At 36.1% G+C, this 20,325-nt stretch overlaps 4 protein-coding genes across 4 annotated transcripts; 2 read left to right on the top strand and 2 right to left on the bottom strand.

The window, feature by feature from the left end:
* The first annotated feature begins 1,308 nt into the window (after positions 1 to 1,308).
* On the top strand, positions 1,309 to 2,084 carry LOC106438303 (succinate dehydrogenase subunit 4, mitochondrial). The gene has a single exon (XM_013879418.3). The coding sequence runs from the start codon at positions 1,447 to 1,449 to the stop codon at positions 1,864 to 1,866; it is 420 nt and encodes a 139-aa protein (XP_013734872.1). The 5' UTR covers positions 1,309 to 1,446; the 3' UTR covers positions 1,867 to 2,084.
* A 1,028-nt stretch (positions 2,085 to 3,112) lies between these two features.
* On the top strand, positions 3,113 to 5,463 carry LOC106438301 (phosphatidylinositol 4-kinase gamma 4-like). Its single transcript, XM_013879416.3, has 3 exons — positions 3,113 to 3,305; positions 3,396 to 4,843; positions 4,914 to 5,463. Exons 2-3 carry the CDS (start codon positions 3,509 to 3,511, stop codon positions 5,292 to 5,294), a joined length of 1,716 nt encoding a protein of 571 aa, XP_013734870.1. The 5' UTR covers positions 3,113 to 3,305; positions 3,396 to 3,508; the 3' UTR covers positions 5,295 to 5,463.
* Positions 5,464 to 6,592: 1,129 nt separating this feature from the next.
* BNAC03G25830D lies at positions 6,593 to 7,259 on the bottom strand. The gene has a single exon (XM_013879417.3). It carries the CDS (start codon positions 7,141 to 7,143, stop codon positions 6,751 to 6,753), a length of 393 nt encoding a protein of 130 aa, XP_013734871.1. The 5' UTR covers positions 7,144 to 7,259; the 3' UTR covers positions 6,593 to 6,750.
* A 4,159-nt stretch (positions 7,260 to 11,418) lies between these two features.
* On the bottom strand, positions 11,419 to 13,927 carry LOC106438300 (mitochondrial inner membrane protein OXA1-like). The gene is made up of 10 exons (XM_013879415.3): positions 13,771 to 13,927; positions 13,175 to 13,639; positions 12,996 to 13,086; positions 12,860 to 12,907; positions 12,647 to 12,705; positions 12,486 to 12,561; positions 12,274 to 12,405; positions 12,084 to 12,191; positions 11,963 to 12,017; positions 11,419 to 11,871 (listed from the first exon to the last, which is right to left on the bottom strand). The coding sequence occupies exons 2-10, from the start codon at positions 13,627 to 13,629 to the stop codon at positions 11,579 to 11,581; spliced, it is 1,317 nt and encodes a 438-aa protein (XP_013734869.1). The 5' UTR covers positions 13,630 to 13,639; positions 13,771 to 13,927; the 3' UTR covers positions 11,419 to 11,578.
* Between the last annotated feature and the right edge of the window lie 6,398 nt (positions 13,928 to 20,325).

The raw sequence follows: 20,325 nt of genomic DNA, 5'->3' as shown, positions 1-20,325 counted from the left end.
CAAAGAGTGTGAGAGAGATTTAACAGAGGAAATTTTCTGAAAAAACAGGGTTTGGACCTCGAGGGCGATTCGGCTGGCTTGATTTGATCACCATTGTTGCTCGAGCTTGTTAATCACGTAGATAGAAGACTACAGCTTAACCCTATTTCGAGAAGACGGCGGTTTAGGGCTTAAAGCCTAAGCCCATACGCAAAGCCAAAATCAATTGTAATCAAAGCTTAATGAAATTGTGCGCTTCGATGAAAAGGACATGTGTCATCTCCTCAAGCAGCGATTTTCTGACCTGGATTTTAGGTGGCAGCACCGGACGGAAGAAAACACTCTTTTATAATAAGAGATATAAAACAATTTTTAAATATATTATTACCTTATTTAGTTTAGTCAAATATAAAAATTTCGAAAGTTCAATTTTCAATAAAACAAAATATCTTCCATATTATTAAAACTTAAGTACAATTTGGTACTATTTGGAAACATGGATAACAATATAAATGAAAATTGTTTGGAAACATAGATATTAGTCTTCTTACAAAGATAGACTGTCTCGACGAAAATTGTTTCAGCGAATTTACCAAACCCGCGGTTTTTTCAATTACGACGAATTTATGAGACGACGAAGCTACCCCGACACTTGTGTTACGACGAAGTTACCATGGATGGATTTATTATGACGTCTTCCTACAAAGATAGACTTCGTCATTGGGACCTAAATGTTGCATGTGAGTGTGTGTTGTGTTCATATGCGTTGGAAACGCACTACCACTTGTTTTCCAAGTGCAGCTTTTCCTCAGCTACCTAAGAGGGGTTTTCTTCTCAGATCAGGGAAAATCCACCATTAGACCTACACGCAGCAGCAGTTAAGATAATCTCTTATAACAGCCGAAACAACAGTGATGAAGTTGTTCACCTAAAGCTCATCTTCCAGTCGATCATCTACCTTATATGGAAGGAAAGAAATACTCACATCTTCACGTCTGTGTCAAAAATTTCGAGTGGCATCCATTTGGCTCTAGATAACTTTACTGTGACCGGCTCCTATCATTCTTAGCATCGCCTCCACCCGGCCCATCGCTTCTACAACTTTATTTTTCATCTTATAGACCTCTTTGAAAGGTCTTGTTATTTACTTCTTTGAGTTGTGTTATTGTTGTTTCTATTTCAGTGTAATAAGTTGCTTGCAACAATGTGAAAAAGAATCGAAAATGGTATAATATTAACATTTTACCCAAAAAACAAAAAAAAAAAATCCTCGCAACATTCTAATGTATACTTGATCATCTCACGATCAGTTTTGGGTTCTAGTAGTTCTAGAAAGCCCATCCTAAAAGCCCAACTACTTCGCTTCTTCTCCTCTGTTCTGATCGATCACTCGGCTTAGGGCTTGTTTCTTTCTCCGATCGGATCCAGTTTCAAGAACAGTGGAGTTGGAATCTCTCCTACGCCGCGATGTCTCTCCGCCGCTCTATCCTCGGTCTCCACCGCCAAACCCACAACCTCTCCCTCTCAAAGGCGTTACCTTTCTCGGTGAGTAACATCTCCTCCCCATCCGCCGCCGTGAGAAACCCAATCGGGAGAGAAATCTCTTCGATCCCATTTTTCCTAACCCAGAAACTGAAACCGGACTCCGGGAATCGTTCTCTTGGGAAATCTGATCTCGCCAAATTCGCTCGTCTGCCATCGTCTCGAGGTTACAGTAACGCATCTCTCGTACGGAAGATCCCTGTTCTGTTTCACATAAATGCAGGAATGGAAGAAGTTTTGGCGGATTATGTTCATCAGGAGATGACCAGGAATCTGATGGTGATCTCTCTGGGCTTGTTCCAGATCATCGTTATCAAAGATGTCATCGTGTTTCTTTTCTTCTGAGCAAGGAATCATCTCATGGGCTCTCATGAACTCGATCATCTAGTGAGATAAAGTCCCTTCTTATTATCTTTTAATGAATAAAGAACATTGGTGCAATGGCATCTTTAACCTTCCAAGTTTGCTTCAGTTTGTGTAAGGCTTTAATTGGAATTCTAAGTGTGTTTGAAAGGGATATTAAGAATCTCTCTTTGGATTGAATAAAAGAGAAGTTTTCTCAATTCTGGTCTTTTTTTTTTTTGCAATTTCATCAAATATGTGATCTCAGGTTTCTCTGCGGTATATATTATGTTGAATTTGTGATGCTTTATTGGTGTGATCTTGTACAAAGGCGATGGGGACTTTCAACAGGTCCGAAGAGATACATGAGACTGTAAAGAAGTAAGTTTGATCAGTGTTCCACAGCTGAAACGTTGAGTTGAGTTGAGCTTATCCCCCGCAAAAAACCAATCCCATCCTCTGATTCATAGATTTATTTGGTTTGTTGAGATACGCTCTCTGAGTTTCTATGGTGTTTATCGTATGAGCCACGTTCTGAACCCCCAACATCTATTGACCTTAAAGATTCATGATACATGCTCTAGCTCTAGAGCGTCGGATTTACTCGATACGGTTTTCAGTTTCTCGACCGTATAGTGGGCTGAGCTTCTCAACTCATCCACAAGCCTCCCTCTTTCGTTCTTAAACGAATCACTCCTTCCAAAAAACAAAAAAAGTAATTAAGAACATATCCAATATGGCTCGGAAAAAAACAAACTAGTTGGCAATGGTCTTGGTCTCATGCATAAAGTTCAGTTAAGACTTTATGCTCATGATTATCTACCTTCTTCAGGAATATACAAGCTTGTTTTTAGCGTCTTTAAGGACTCGGTTTGTCACTCAAAAATCATCTATGGAGAGCGAGAAAGAAGATTCTGTATTTTCTGCTGAAGAAGAGAACAAATCCCAAATGGTAGGGGAAAATATTGAATAATAATTATAGAGAAAATAATAAAAGGCCCAAATCTAAAACTTAACAAGGCCCAAACAAGTGGCATTTCTGTTAACTGGAAAATTACGATCTTATCCCCAATCATCCTAAACGGTGATATAATTACGATCTTATTCCCAAATCACTGACTTGCTTACCACTCCAAGGTTAAAAGAATAATCAACCGCGACACATATGGTAAGAAATGGAATATAAGAACAAATATAATAATCGCCGTCACCTTTGACAATTAAAAGAGTAAATTTTTGTGTAATACGCGTCATCTACGCAAACTAGGTGGCGACACGTGTAATCCATTAAAAAAAAACCCTCTCTCTCTCTAAGGTCTATGACCCTTGTTTCTCTAGCTGCCATTGATCAATCAAACCCTAGCTCACAGACTTTGCTATAATTGGATCCTCCTTAAAGCTCCGTGTCTCGTCCTCCTTCGCTCTTTGATTCTTTCCTTGTGGTAAGAATGCACTCCCTTTCCGTTTTGCTTCTTCTCGATTTTTAGATTTGCTCGCCGACCGATCCCTGATCAATTGGATTTGATTTCTAGGGTTTATTGCAAGAAGAAGAAGCGATGGATTTGTGAATTTTAGTTATTATCGCGTCGGTTTGTTGTATTTCTATATTAGCAAAGTTCGTAGCTTTCTCGAAATCCTTTTTAAGATGTCATCAGCTGATGTTACGCTAAGCCCGGTTCGTAACGAGCCATCGATGATGCCTCTCGTCCATGCCAATTCCTGTACTGATTCCCTCCCTGACGAGACCATTTTGATCTACCTGACACTCCCCGGAACTCTGATACCAATGCGAGTGCTCGAATCCGATTCCATCGAGTCCGTTAAGCTCCGGATCCAGTCGTATCGCGGGTTTGTAGTGAGGAACCAGAAGCTCGTTTTCGGTGGACGAGAGCTCGCGAGGAGCAACTCCAACATGCGTGACTACGGCGTGAGTGATGGCAACGTTCTTCATTTGGTTGTCAAGGTCTCTGATCTCCAGGTTCTTGATGTCAAGACCACTTGTGGGAAGCACTGTAGGTTTCACGTTGAGAGAGGGAGGAACATTGGGTATGTGAAGAAGCAGATTTCGAAGCAGAAAGGTGGGGACTTTGTTGATTCCGAGGTGCTTTACGAAGGTGAGAAGCTCGAGGACCAGAGTCTTGTTAACGACATTTGTAGGAACAGTGACGCTGTTTTGCATTTGCTTGTGAGGAGATCCGCTAAAGTTAGGGCTAAGCCTGTGGAGAAGAACTTTGAGCTGTCTATTGTTGCTCCTCCGCAAGTTGATGTCAAGAGAGCTATTGAAGCTGCTGATGGTATTGTGCAGCCAAGGAAGCAGCTTTTGAATGACTTCTCTTTGGAGCCGGTTATAGTTAACCCCAAGGCGAAGTTGCCTGAAGTGGTTAAAGATATGATTAGCTCTGCTTCCGATGGACTAAGAAGTGGGAATCCTCCGGTGAGGTCAAGAGAGGGAACAGGTGGAGCTTATTTCATGCAGGGCTCATCCGGGAACAAATATGTTGGTGTGTTTAAGCCTATCGATGAGGAGCCAACAGCTGAGAACAATCCACACGGACTGCCACTTTCGCCAAACGGTGAAGGTTTGAAGAAAGGAACAAAGGTTGGAGAAGGTGCGTTGAGGGAAGTTGCTGCTTACATATTGGATCATCCCAAGAGTGGACGCCGATCTATGTGTGGTGAAGAGAGAGGCTTTGCTGGTGTGCCTCCCACGACTATGATTGAATGTCTGCATCCCGGTTTTAACCATCCCAATGGAATCAAAACCAAGATTGGATCACTTCAGATGTTTACCGAGAACGATGGCAGCTGCGAGGATATGGGTCCAGCTTCATTTCCAGTAGAGGAAGTTCACAAGATATCTGTTCTGGATATTAGACTGGCTAATGCAGATAGGCATGGTGGAAACATTTTAATGAGAAAAGACGAGAACGGAAAGATTGTTCTGATTCCAATTGATCATGGATACAGCTTGCCTGAAAGCGTAAGTTGTCTTCTCTTTATCTCATTTTACGACATTGCCACATGAAACTGATTTAATTTTCTGGCAACAGTTTGAGGATTGCACGTTCGAGTGGCTTTACTGGTCACAAGCTCGGAAACCATACTCTTCCGAGACACTGGACTACATAAGATCACTGGACGCGGAGGAAGATATCAGCCTCCTCAAGTTCCATGGCTGGAAAATGCCATCGGAAACGGCTCGAACACTCAGAATCTCAACGATGCTACTGAAGAAAGGAGCAGAAAGAGGGTTGACAGCATTTGAGATTGGGAACATGATGTGTAGAGACACTCTGACCAAGAAATCTCTAGTGGAGGAGATGGTAGAGGAAGCTCAAGAAGCGGTGCTTCCCGAGACGAGCGAGGCTACATTCATGGAAGCCTTGTCTGATGTGATGGACTACCATCTTGATGAGGTGGTTCATGTGTGAATCGTTCTCTTAACTTGAAACTATGGTACATATACTCTTGGTTTGCCTCTATATGAATCTGGTGGCTTTTGTTAATTTGTGTCATTCTTTGGACATGTGCAAGTTGTTTTTGTTGATTTCACTGTGACATATTTCCTGTTAAAAGACAATAATTTCAGTGTTTACAGTAGCTTTCTCTTCTTACTAACGTTTATGCATGTCTGTCTCTGTGATTAAGCAAAGAAACTGGGAAACTCAAAACTTGTCAGACAAGCAAACCACCTTACAACTAATAAGAGCACATTACAAAAAGCAGATTGACGAGAGCTTCGGAAGAAAGATATAACATAAATCAATTCACAGTTAAGAGTAGTTCACGGAGATTCTTCTTTTCAGATGTTAAATATCAGTATCATTCGGGATCCAAGCTCACTTAGACGAAGGCCCCTGTAGACCAAAGCTCTTCACCTCTACGGTGGATGCTCGCTACCTATGCTCTCGTGGACCGTGGTCAAAGGTTTGGCCGACAAGGCGACAACACGTGTAGATGCTTTCTAATTCTACGTGTGATGTGTGATGTGGCTAAACGTTGTGCCGCCCAGCTGAAACGTGGCATCATCTTTTTGTTCATCATCCTTGTTTTAGTTGATATAAGTATGAGAGAAAGAGAAGATATGAGGCATTTGGGGAAGTGGTAAGAACGATGGAGAAGAAGAGTAAGGAGAAAGAAGGAGAAGCTGAGAAAACAAGACAAGAAGAAGAAGAAGAAAGAAAGGAAAACAGAGAGAAAGAAGATGGGGAGAGAGCAACAGTGAAGGGTCTTCCACACGAGCAAGTGCGCCAGCCCGGGAAAGATTTCTCCAGCGAAGCTCTCGAGAATATCCCAAAATCCCAAGTGAAGTGAAGTGTGTTTGACCTTGATACTAACATAGTCTCTCTCTCTCTGCTTTCATCATGTTTGTTTGGAAATCAGAATATGCAAGCAAAGAGATAGAAGGAGTGTGACCGTTTACTTCCACGTGGGTCTGTATTGATATAATTCATGGTTCATACCATTTGTCGAGTGAAAGAAAGAATCAATGAACAACCTCATGGTTAATTGTATAAAGTGTTGGATCATTCATAAATACTTGGATCCTGCTCGTCTGAATAATAAGTTTTAGTATTGTAACAGTTACAATCAATGCCACTAATTTTGACAAACATATATAATGCTTACATGGAGTGTAGATCTATTTTCTTGTTTAAAGATTAAAAGATTTTTTTGTTCTTTTTTGAGCAACAAAGAGTAAAGATTAAAATAAGGAATTTGTGGCAAATATTGCAAAATAATTCAACTAGTTAAAAAGAATGCAAAATGTGGGAATAATCGTGGTCGTCATCATCATACAAGAGAAAACAGCAAGGCTCACATACTTAAATCAAACCATGGAGAATGGCAGTTAAAAACAACCATAGATGTGGAAATAACCGTCATTCAAACATCTTCACCTTCGGCAATCGTCCATCCCAACTGATGATGAGATCTGCTCGGATCCTCCAACGCAGCAGTAGTATCCACCGGCGAATCGGCCAGCGATGCCAAAGTTGTGAGAGAAGAAGACGAAGAAAGAGACTGGAGATTCGAAGAAGATGATGATGAAGACGGGAAATTCATCGCCAGTACGTTGCCTTCGCTCCATGACCGCCGGATCGGGAACGAGATGCTCTCCGAGCTTCCGTGGCGTCGGCAAGACTTCCGCCGCTGATTTTTACTTTTCCCGTGAAGCGCGCAATCGCAGTTTTTGTGGTAAGGACGCCTCTCGATGCCGGAATCGAGACCTGAGATACAGCCTTCGAAGATGCAGCGGAATATTCCGTCGGCGGCCATCGTTGGCTGATCTCGAGATCCGGGGAAGAGAAAAATATCTGAAATTAATATTTCGAGAGACTCTATTGTTAGCTCCTTTTATTTCTTGTTCTTTCTGTCAACAGCGAAGCTACTCGATTTAGCTATTTAAGTCATCTTTTGTGAAAGAGACAAAAAAGGAGTCAATTTGTGTAAATTAGTTTGTGTGAGATTAATGGGCCTAATCAAAACAGAAACGAAAACGTTAGATTCTTACTAGGCCCAATAAGAACTAAATCTAATACTGGGAGTAACTTTATCCATAAGGGTAAAATTATCTAGGCCTAAAATTATCAACTTCATCGCATTGTACTTGATGGTCTTTTGACTTTTTGTGACCTAAACGAAATAATTGTTTACCATTAGTTCAACTTCTTAATCCAACGCTACATCTTTTCAACTATGTAGCACACAATAAACTCTTCCAGCAAACTCTCTTGAGGGCGGTGAGAGTGTTTACGTAAAGAAGTCTCTTCCTTTCCTGAATTAACAATTTCTAAAGATTAGCTGTAACAAATTATTGGACTGGTAATACAGAAAGTAACAACCTTTTTTATAGTTAGTGAAAACAGCAATATGACATATATTCAATTAATATAAAATCAATATGAGAAATTCAATATGAAATTCTCTTCAGGGCTCTAAGAGCTCACAGGGGGCAAAGCTACGCTACGGGGTGTGGTGGCATGTGCACCCATAGTTATTTTGATATTAAACATTTTACATGTAAAAACAGTAAATTTTCAGTGTTTCAGATGGTAAAACTAAGCTTGTGCACCCATAATATCACAAGTTCAATTCCCCTTCCATGTATATTTAATTTTTATTACTGGTGATGCACCCAGTTAAGAACACTTCTAGATTCGCCTCTTATTGCTCACTTCAGAATCCTCTTCACTTATTGATAGGCTTGGGACTTTTATCCGAGATCCGGATTCGATCCGGATATCCGGAGGGGCCGAATCCGGATCCGGATAGTAAAATGTTGGATCCGTCAAAGCCAGATCCGGATCCGGATATCTTAATTTTTAAGTCCGGATATCCGGATCCGTAAGTTTTATTAATAAATATTTCAAAAATAGTAATATCTATATATAAAAATTAATTTTATTTAATATATTTTCATTTTTATAATAATATATATAAATTTTATGTAAATTTTGTAATATTGTACATAGAAATAATTAAAGATGTTATATATATATATATATATATATATATATTTTAAATTATTGTTAATATTTATATATATATATATATATATATTAATATTATTTTTTATTTATTTTAAGGATCCAAATCCGGATCCGGATATCCGCCGGATATTACAATTTTTAAGAGGATATCCGACACCCGGATATCCGAGAACCCCGGATCCGGATAAGGATAGTAAAATTATGGATCCGCCGGATAAGGATCCGGATCCGGATACCTTAAAATTGCCCGGATATCCGATCCGTCCCAGACCTACTTATTGATAACTTATGAGTCATAAATAATAACAATATGAGAACTTCCATTATTCTTGAGCGGATGGTTCAGACTTTCAGTGCATCAAACAGTACCATTAACACTGACCTCTAACAATAGTTCTTCCTCGCTATATTCACGAGGAACTAAACAATTGTCACTGTTGTTCATCTGAGCAGCAAAGAAATATCCACATATAAAACTATCGAGCACATTATAAGTAATGGGCTACAGCAACTGAATCCGACCTTATAAATCAGAAGGACATTCTATATCCCTCTAAATCAAAAGGTAACTAAAACGCATGGCCGGTCATCGGTAAAGCCTAATGAAACATTCGTCTCGGGTCCCCAAAATTTTTGAAAAATTTTATATGTAAAAAGATCCCTGAAATTGTAAAAAAAAAAAAATTAGGCCTCCAAACTTTTGAAATTTTTACTAAATGGTCTAAAGTTCCGAAATTTTCAGGACCATCACTGTTAAAACGGGATGGCAAAATAAATCAGACCAGATAGAGTTCACATAAGAAAGCAAAAAAGCAAAAAAGAACTGAAATACAAATTCAATGAATTAACATTCAAATATGTATTCAAGGAATAAAATCTGACAAAGTATTTTCCACTTTACTTTATATCTGAGAAAAGAAATAGATATCACATGCAAGAAACCCAAATGTAATCCAAAAGAAAAAAAATTTCAATATTCCAATATTTGAAACGTAACTTGGAATATAGGAATACTGAGTGGCTCCATGCAAATAGGGCAATCAAGAACACTAAAATCAAGCATCGCAGAGCGTGTTTTGTCGTCCTCTGTTCGTTGCCTCTTTTGCCTCGAAACATTTAAATCGCTTGAGTTGCACTCCATAACGATATAAGATCAAAGCCTTCTTCAACAATAGAAAACCTTTTCGTTTCTTTATCTTTCTGATGAATACAGTTTTTGCTTTATACTAGTATATTGCCAATTAACGGAATGGAATTAAAAGCTCAATGCGTACATTATGACTAGAACGGAATTCGAAGAGTTTGATGGGCTGTAATAGGTTGTTACGTACCTGGCCCTTTTTTTTTGGTTTGGCTTGGTCATGTGCGTTTTCGGATTTAAAAGTTTAGGAAACGGTTTAAATCTTAACTTACTTCGGTTCCGTTCATGTTTTAATAATTGGGCGAATTATTTATATATATATATTTTTTTTTATAACAGTGTGATCCCGAAGGTTTTCTAGGCCCAATGACTAATCACTACGAGGCCCGCAGGATCCGCGTTTTTTTATCACTTAAGGGTGCCTCGAGTGCCCAAAGAGAATCGAACTCAGGACGATACTCACAGCTGTGAGTCTTTTACCCTTTAGATGCGGTAAATTTATATTTATATATATGTTTAAAATTAAAATTTCATGATTTGATAATATTTTATAAACTATCGTTTTTACACGCTGTTAGTTTTTTTCAAAGTAATATAGCATTATATAGTCAATCAGGATCCGTGCCATGCACTGCTATTTTCATTTTTATAGTGATACAGAAATTGTTTACTTGATAAAATAATTACAAAATATTTTATACTATTTTTAGTGTTATATAAGCTGGTTTATATAATACTGCCATTAATAAATGTTTATATTTTCACCATATTTTTTTGATATTAGTTGTGAATAAAAATTGTTTGCATGAAATAATATATCTTCTGTGTGGTTTTCTTCTGTTAATAGTGTAATTTTATAAAAACTTAATTTGAACAAAAAATAGATTAGTTAAATAGATAATATATAGACATCTTTAACTATAAATATTAGTTTTTTATATCAATTTCAATTAAATATTTTGTTTACGAATGTGTGGATATGATAAAAGTGTTGCATAAATATTTTTCCTAAATAGATAGGTTTTATATCCAAAAATTATTGAAGTAAAGTGATACGTATAAAAGATATTTTAAATTATTATAAGTAATGTGATCTTTTTTTACTTAACAAAAAAAAACCTGTTTTGTAAGCCACGTTTTTTATTAGAATTTGGAAGTGTGTATAGTGTTTGAAGTACTGTGAAACTTATAAGTATTTAAAGTTTATATCAACTTCAGGATTTTGTCCGGAGAGAAGTGAGAACGGGCAGCTCTGCAATCTATTCCATCTCTTTTCTCAAAAGAGGCAAGTGTCAACTAGTCTTTGGACTTTTGCTGATATGATGTTCTTTTTTTTTGTGTTTGCTAAAAATATTTTACACAGATAATTGGTGTTCTCGATGCTACCCTTTCCGGTTTGGATCCTTTTGAGTCCTTTGCCATGGACAGTAGCGGAAGAAATTGAGAGTTATGGTTCTTCTGAAGTAGATGGGATTTCTAGAAGAAGAATTGACTGGTATTGATCAACAGCAGAGGTAATGTCACGAGGAATGCCATATTGTTCTCAAGATGAGGGTCATGGTTTATTAGTAATAGTTTTATCCTTTTGCTATTGTAGCAAAGTTCGTGACACCATCAAAGATATGGGACGAAGTTTGGTAGAACAAACGCGCAGCTATATGATTGCAAGTTGTATTGGCGGCACACAGTTGTCGTCAGCTCTACAGTCAGTAATGCACAGGTAAAACGAATGATCAAGCACAGTTTAAGACTTGAGAGAGTTGCCAGAAGCCTGTTAAACATTTCAATAGACAGAGCTCTGGATAAGCAAGTATTAGCCATATTGTACAAAGCACGTATCATTTCCAATCATCCGTATATCTCTAGTTGCGTGCTGTTCGAGTGAAGAAGAAGAGGACCTCGTTAGGTAACACATACATGTGATGTAAGCAATGAGACTGAATGTATATAAGATAGTGAGATCCATATGACTTGATTGTTGCCTTCAATATTCAAAACCTTTAATCCCTTCTCCGTCTATAGTATCTCAGCCAGTTTTCAAGCAAGACAACTTGAACATGAAAAGAAAAGAAAGAGTCTCTCACTTCTTCTTCTTTTGGTCCTTGAGTTGTCTCTCCAAAGTTCTGATTCTCTGATTCAGCACTGAACTCCTTGAGATTTTTCTCTCTGGAACACTCGAAGATGACTCAGAGGAAGACATAGAAGGATCTTCGGAGGAAGACATAGGAGGATCTTCATGACCAACAACACTTTGGTCTTTTGGCTGCTCAAAGGAAAATGGAATAGGCGAAGGCGGCTTTGGCTGCCCGGTGGAAGAAGAGGTGACAGCATCCGGGAGATTCAAGAGCTTCCTCACATCAGGACGTCTTAGTGCTGCACACATTATATAACAATATGTCACATCAAAACTCTTTTATCTCACGTATCATGACTCTGTGGGAAAGAAAGAGGGGAGGGGACTTGCCTAATCCATACCCAAGAGTAAACAGGTTTGAAGTGAGCCAGTAACAGAACAATGCCTGCCCAAAAAAACTCATTGCTTATTATCAACAACAAAGAATGAACAGTGGGAGAGTAATCGTTACCTTCTCAATGCCCATCAGAATTGGAATAGAGAGAAAGGCAATGATTCTTGAGAATTTCTTCATAGTTCCAGCTACGGGATTCCCTTCCATACCTTCCTGCATGTTCGACTACAGACAAAAAAACAATACAAGACTTGCTTTCAATATATATTAGGTCTGAAGATAACGACTTGTAAAGAGCTCCTCCTACCTCCACCATAATTATGAAAGTGATGGCGGTGAGAAGTGGCAAGATATATGTAGTATCTGCAGTGGTGAGATCAGTAAACCAGAGAGTTCCACCGGTTTTAAATGACGGTACTTTCTCGGCCATGTTCCTGATCTGTATGTAGACAAAAGCATCAATCAGCGAAAGCATAGAAAAACAATGATGAGAGTCAAGTGAGATCAAACTAATCTTACAGCGAAGAAAAAGCTGATGAAGATGGGACCTTGAATAATAAGTCCTTTGAGGGGTGTAAACGGAGTTACACCATGCCTAAAGCCAATCCACCAAAAACAGTTATCAGCAAAGGAGGAAACTAGCTGTACTTTTACGAGACAAAATAAAAAATTGGACTTACTGTTTAAACAATAACTGCATCCGTCTTTGGCCTTCTGCCATGGCTTCAGGATCCGTACCCTAAGAAAATAACAACACGCAAAATGTCATCATAACCTACCTCTATAACAGAATAGAGGTCAAGAATAATGGCCTTGAACAATGAGACACACTCACAAACGGTCACGTGCACAGAAAGAACAAGTAAAGAAAAGGAGGAGGAAACAGCTTGTACCTTAGTGCCCATCTCTTGTCTTAACTCCTCAAGTTGAGGCCTCAGAAGCTGCAAGAACATGATAGATGAAACACAAGAGTGCAAAAAGAGGCATATATCCTAACAATGTAAGAAAAAAAATACACTCAGAACTGACATTGAGTTTGTAAGTAGCCTTGAGTTGATTCAAGAGAATGGGAACTGTAACACCACGAATGAGCACAGTAGTCAAAGCTATCGAAGCCCACCTGAAAAGAAAACGAAAAAAAAAAGAGCTTACAGAGGACACATACAAAACAGAAACACGAGCTTGAGAAACTATAGGTGTATACATACCAGTTCAAACCAGTAAAGGAATGAACACCATCAATCAAATGCTGCAAAGCAGCAACAGGGAAAGCAGAATCCGCAGCTGCAATAGCAACCTCGTTGACAGCAGGAACAACAGCTTGGCTTGTCGTCGTCACAGCTTCAACGATTTGATCAGGAACAACTTCAGGCGCAACAAAGTCGATACCATCAACTTTATCAGACCATTCCGGTGGTGTAGTAGAAGAGCTCATAAACCGACACGAAGACAATCCAAGACCCAACGGACCAGCAGCACATTGCCTCTCCATAAACATTGAGGTAAGCGTGTTAGCCCCATTAAAGGCAAAGACTTTACGAATCATTGTATCAGAACTTGGTTTAGTTTCATCTCTATCATCACTGATTAGATGACCACACGTTGGGTAAACTCGTCTCTGTAAGAGATTAACTCTCTTCGAGATACCACGCAAGCAAGCCATAACCACGATCCTGTTGTAAGAACATTTGAATCAAAAGCCAATCTAATACGACGGAATCAAATCAATCCGAGCTTGGATTTTCTATTTTTAGAGGTTTCGCAGCATTTTCTCATAGAAAACGAAGGGAAAACGAGACATTACCTGAAGGAAAGGATCAACACAGTTCGGCTGAGTCGACGCCAAGTCTTAGGGCTAAAAGACCCTCTGAGTGAGAGAGAGTTGAAGAAAGCCTTCGCGTTTTCTCTCTCTACCTGACTCCCGTAGCTACTACCCAAAACGCACCGTTTCACCTCTCCCTCGACAACCCATAACAACAATGAAAACGCTTCGTTTCTTACATTACTGGGCCTTAAAGACCAAAGTAAAGTAGTGAGCTTTATTGGCCCAATGTAGTGTTCTTTTTTTTTATAACACGTGATTATTATTAATGAATTTGTTCCGAACTTACAAAGTCTCTGTGTAAGTAATGAGTTACACAAGAAGGAACATAATTGTAATAATAAAATCTATCATTTTCTGGTAGCGATTGCTTGGCCAACAAATCAGCCACTTGGTTAGCATCTCGGTGAGTCCATACAAATCTGACTTCCTCAAACTGGTTTGTCCACCAATTGATATCACGTATCCAGTTATAGGTATCGAACTGCAGAGTTTCTTTATTTAAAATATCAATTGCCTTCTTGCAATCTCCTTCTATTATCAAAAGCTTCACTCCTCTTGTCCACGCATGCTGCATTGCAATTAAAATACCTTGTAGTTCACTCTCAAGAGCGTTATTAACTCTATTCCCAATGGCTTGTCCTGCGCCACAGTATTGACCTCGATGATCTCTAAAAATCCAACCAGCTTTACTTTCAATTAGATTATTGACGAAACAGCCATCAGTATTGCATTTTATCCATCCTTCCCTGGGTCTCTTCCATATTTTCCTGCGAGAATGATTCACATTGCTCTGTTGTCCCGGAGTCAATTCTTGAGTATGGACATTGTTATCTCGTCATTCTTTTGCATCTTTTTTTGCTTGCTGCAGCAGAACTCGCCCAATGTAGTGTTCTAAAAATGAATTTTTTACTCTTTAAAATACATTATCACTTTCCAATTTTTCCAATTGCAGATTGAGACCACTTGTTGCTCGAGAGTGTAGCGCTGGGAATATGATTCATTATTCGTGGGTCCTGCCCCGTTTGACCCGCCGCGGACTACCCACAATTCTCAGCGGAACGGATGCGGGTACATCATTTTTTCTTTGCGGGTCATGTAAATCAGAATTTTGAGTAAAAAAATGAGTCGACCTGCGGATTAACGGGTCAGATAGGACGCGTTGACCTGCGAAACCCAGCTGTATTGCAGACATACTTTCTCTGTGTGCAATGTCCTGCATGCCTCAACTACACTTTTCTAACTCTAACTAACAGATAACTTTATTAACTCTAACTAAGTCGTAAAATCATTTTAAAAAGAAATTCAATCAAATTTTTTTAAAAAAAAAGCCGTCTCGAGCATCACTTTTGAATCTCAGATTTACTTTCCCCAATTCTCTAACCCTAATTTTACCAAACCCTCTCCTTCTTCTTTATCAATTGTCGAAGAAAATCATGAATCCAGAGTCCTCGCCGCTTGTCTGTTTTTGTAATTTTCTCTCCACCTGTTCGTCTTTCTTCATCTTTCTCCATTTTTGTAGCCATCATGAACAAAGAAAAGGGGTGGAATCGGATGAGGTTCGTGGAGCTTATTGATGTCGTCCAGTTTGATCTGCTATGAGTCGGTGAGCTGGGTTATGCTCGAGAGCAAGGCTGCAATGGCGAAATTTCATTTTTTCAACTGTGGTCCTTCAAGTTTTGGTTATTCACGCGTTAACCCCAATATTTTTAAAATGTGCTTTATGGTTCTCTTGATTTAGCCACAAACTTTTAATTGTATAATCCAGACCCTATCAAATGCAAATAAACATGTATATATGTATCCAAGACATCCAAATGCATCCTAAAATAATCTAAATGAGCTAAAAACAAATGATTTTTGTCTCATAACACATATTACCAACAAAAGAATGTTATTATGTACATGTCCTAGTCCATGTCCACATCTACTCGCTCACAAATAATTTTCCATAGACATCCAATCACATGATCTTTTTGCAAAGACATATTTTGTCCATGTGCACATGAACTATGTACATGATATTTTATGTTCAAACTTTAACTTGGATACAATTTATTTATCATACAAATATGTCTATGTCTTCTACGTTTACAAATTTTATGTCAATGTCCACATCTCTAACATTCACACTTTTATCATCCATGTCCATATATTTTTTGTATGGGTTATATATAGAATTATATATAGAAATTAAAATATCACAAAATTATTTCGAAGTGGATATCACAATATAGAAAATAAAAAAAAGATTCTTTATTGTAGTAAATTTTTTTGTCATATATATCTTAAAAAACAAAACATAAAATTTGAAAAACATATTTTCTTTGTCCACTTCCACGTAACACATGTACAATAAATTATAATTTAAAATTTTAGTTAAATATTAAAGTATAAAGTATATGTATATGGATATCAAAATAATAAGAAAAAAATGATTTATATACGGTTATTATATTTTTGTTTACATATCGTAAATTGAAATAATAATGAATTAAACACGATGGGGTACATAAAGTACAAATGACTCTACTCCTGCGATCTCGTTTACTTTCTCCTAGGACTGGCCAAATAAACCGAACCCGAAAATCCGAACCGAATCCGATCCGATAAAAATAAATCCGAACCGATCTGAACCCGACATAAATACCGAATGGATCCTGTTTTTTGGTATTTTGGGTTATGGGTATTATCTGAGCCGAACCCGAACCTAAATGGATATCCGATAGAATCCGAAACATTTAAAATCACAAAAAGAACTTATGATCTTAATTCTTAATATGTATCCAAAATACTTTACGATATTATTGAACTTCTAAAATAATTATCTATTACATGAAGGTTGATGGTGGAATATGGCGGTTGAAGCCTAAAGTTTTTAGATTTTGGTTTTGTTTTCATTGAATAATGTTTCTCATTTCATGAGAACTTAGTTTTTGTTTTATGATTTCATTTATCTGGTTTTGTTTCTATCAATAACTATGTTTATCCTTCGCTTGATTTTGAATGATCACGTTTGATGTTTTTTCTTATTTTTGAATCAATTTTATTTATGTTTTGGCCATTAAAATATGTACAAATCATATATTTTAAATCCGAAGAACCGATTTTATTTATGTTTTAGTTACAAAATAGGTACAAATCAGGTATTTTAAAACCGAAGAACCGATTGGGACCCGAACCCGAAAATACAATGGATATACCGGTTCTTTGAAGATTTACTAACCCCGACCCGAATCCGATAGAGCCCGAACCGGTCCCGAACCGAACTTTTATATAACCCGAATGGGGTTGATTTTGATAAACCCGAAAAACTAAAACTCTAATGGATAAAACCGAAATCCGATTGGGACTCCGAATGTCCATGCCTTTTCTCCATCCAACGGCGGATCGCAGTCCCTCGTATCATAATAATTCCTAAAAGAAACTAATTACAAGCTAAAGTTTCTTAAAGCAACTACCAACTAAAATTGTCCTAACTAAACAAAAAACACAACCAAACAACAAGACCTCTTTTCGTTGGACAGAAGGACATTTCATCCAAAACACTCATTGGACTCCGTGAAAGTGCTCAACAAGTAGATTGTGTCACATAATGTAAAGAAAGATAAAAAGTGTCTATCTGGTAATGCACTCTCTAAAAATTTGGTGTATGTGTTCGCCTAATCAACAAATTCTGTATGAACGAATGGTTTTTTCAAAATGTTTTTTTTCTTAAGAATCGATCTAAATATTCAAAGAACTGGTCTAGGCATCCGTTCAAACACTGGTTATCTATTTATCATATATGTCTAAGTAACGACCGCCCTAACGATTTTTTGAGCAATGGTTAAGACCAAATAAAAGTCATACGAGGTGCATACTCATCACAACGTTGGCATGGTTTTAGATTGTTTTGGTTATTCAAGTCATCGCTATAGTGTGTTTTAAAGCATGCATTGAAAAGATTGAACGTTTTCAATGTTTTATTTTATATACATCTTCCAAAAAATGTAAGTAGAGCAGTATAGACTTATCTCACCTTCTCACTTCATATCTTACACGCAATCTGAAAACAAAAAGACTTATTTTAATTATCTTGAAGTGTATTTTAATTATAGCGAGAGAAGGTTAGTCTCATACAGTGTATTTTCAATTATCTTTTTTGGTTGATTAAATATCATTTCTTTAAGCATCACATGTATGAATATTTGTTGTTATACTTGTCTGAATCGTGCCTTTTCCGAGTCCCAAGCTTTATATGGAAACAAATGTGATTCTCTGCTCTTGATCACTCCATTTGTCTAACTCCTTATGTGACATAAGAGTCACCCCTTGAAGTATATGATTAAACAGATCTCGAGATGCGGTTAAAGCATATTTGTAATCAATATATGTTAATTAATTAACAAAATAAGTATGATACCGGATCTTTTGGTCTAGAGATTTGTTTCGAGCTAACTATTCTTCTCTTTACCCTCTTTTTTCGCTCTCGTTTGATTAGAATATCAGAATTATTTATTTGGGTGTTCTCTTCTACCAAACTTTCCTCTTATTATATCAAACTTTCAAATGGAATGTCCGAGACTTTTCTTGCAAAACAAATCACTAGTGTTATTATTGTATTGTTATGTTTTCAATTTAATAACTATCTTATAGCTTTGACAGATTTTTTATCTATGTCATTTGTTAGATTTCCAATATAGTTTATGAAACAAAATCTTTGTATTTGGAATTCAATAAGTTTAGTTGGCACATTATTAATCTTATATATTAAAACATAAGTCACAACCTTGATTCATATGTGATTTTTTTTTAAAATAGACATATTCCTAGAAAGTAATGTTACGTTTAATCTCTAATCTTATCATTTAAATTTTGGGCCTATCAGAAATTTTTATTGGGTTATCAATAATTAGATTTAAATAATAGATGGTCCATTGGATTTATAAATTGTTTAAATTAAATAGATATAATTTAATGTTGTAATACTATACTCCATATGTTAATTATTTAAATATTTGTAGATGTTAACTTTTAAAATTATAAAGATTTTTTTTAAATAACAAAAATCATATTATCTAACAGTGATTAATCTTTACTACCTTAAACTAATGAAAAAAATTTTTAAACTATATAGTTTATTTTAAAAATTAAACAAAAACTAAATGTTTAATTATTTACTCGATAATATAAATCTATGAAGCGAAAAGTTTAATTTTTTAAAAATTTTCTAAATTTATGAAATGTTACAATATCTTTGAATATGACAATAAAACAATATTTTACTAATCTTTATATATATAGTTACGATTTTAATAATGAAATAATAATCCAAAAATATATATATGGAAGAAGATACAAATACATGTGAAAGTTTGAAACAATCTATTCAATGAAAAAAATATACCGTAAACTTACTATGTTTTAAAAATTGATAGACATATATATATTATAACATATATCAATTTAAAATTGAAAACAAAATGTGTATATAAAAATAAATGAAAACAAAAATTTTAAATAACAAAAATCATATTATCTAACAGTGATTAATCTTTACTACCTTAAACCAATGAAAACAAATTTAAAACTATATAGTTTATTTTAAAAATTAAACAAAAACTAAATGTTTAATTATTTACTCACTATTATAAATCTACGAAGCGAAAAGTTTAATTTTTTATAAACTTTCTAAATTTGTGAAATGTTACAATATCTTTGAATATGATAATAAAACAATATTTTACTAATCTTTATATATATAGTTACAATTTTAATAATAAATTAATAATCCAAAAATATATATATGGAAGAAAATACAAATACATGTGAAAGTTTGAACAATTTATTCAATGAAAAAAATATACCGTAAACTTATTATGTTTTAAAAATTGATAGACACATATATATTATAACATATACTAATTTAAAATTGAAAACAAAATGTTTATATAAAAATAAATAAAAACAAAAATCTGCGCGGTTGCGCGGATCGATAAACGAAGCTATTATAAGAAAAGAACAGCATAATAGTAGGGATATATTCGTCTTTTACAAAGTCAACCTCAGAGAAGCTCCTTCCGTTCCTACAACCGCAAGTCAAAGGTTTGAAGATGTTACTATAGAAGTAGTTATGGTTGTATCTGTCGTTCTTCTATCTGATGAACGAGGCCGTTGAAGCCAACACACAGACAGTACGTAAGTGACGTAACTACAGTTTACAGATTCGTTTTCTTCTGCTCATTGAATTAAATTACTTAATAAAATATTTAATAATTGAGTATGATAATATTAATAAATAACTACCTTAAGATCAGCGCAGTTGCACGGGATGAATGTTATATACTATAAAACTAATTTTAATCTATTATTATCTATTTGTATTCATTTACATATTATGTATATAACTAAATTAGAGTAAAGACATAAATCAAAACAATACATCTTTTTTATTTACGATAATTTTTTGATAAATAAATCAAAACAATCATTTTATTTATTTTATACGGTATATAACTAAATTTCACTGACATAGACATATATATAGTCAATTTT

This window comes from Brassica napus, chromosome C3 (assembly GCF_020379485.1).
Source record: "Brassica napus cultivar Da-Ae chromosome C3, Da-Ae, whole genome shotgun sequence".
In the NCBI taxonomy this organism is placed as follows: Eukaryota; Viridiplantae; Streptophyta; class Magnoliopsida; order Brassicales; family Brassicaceae; genus Brassica; species Brassica napus.
This window is presented reverse-complemented; position numbering and strand designations above follow the sequence as displayed.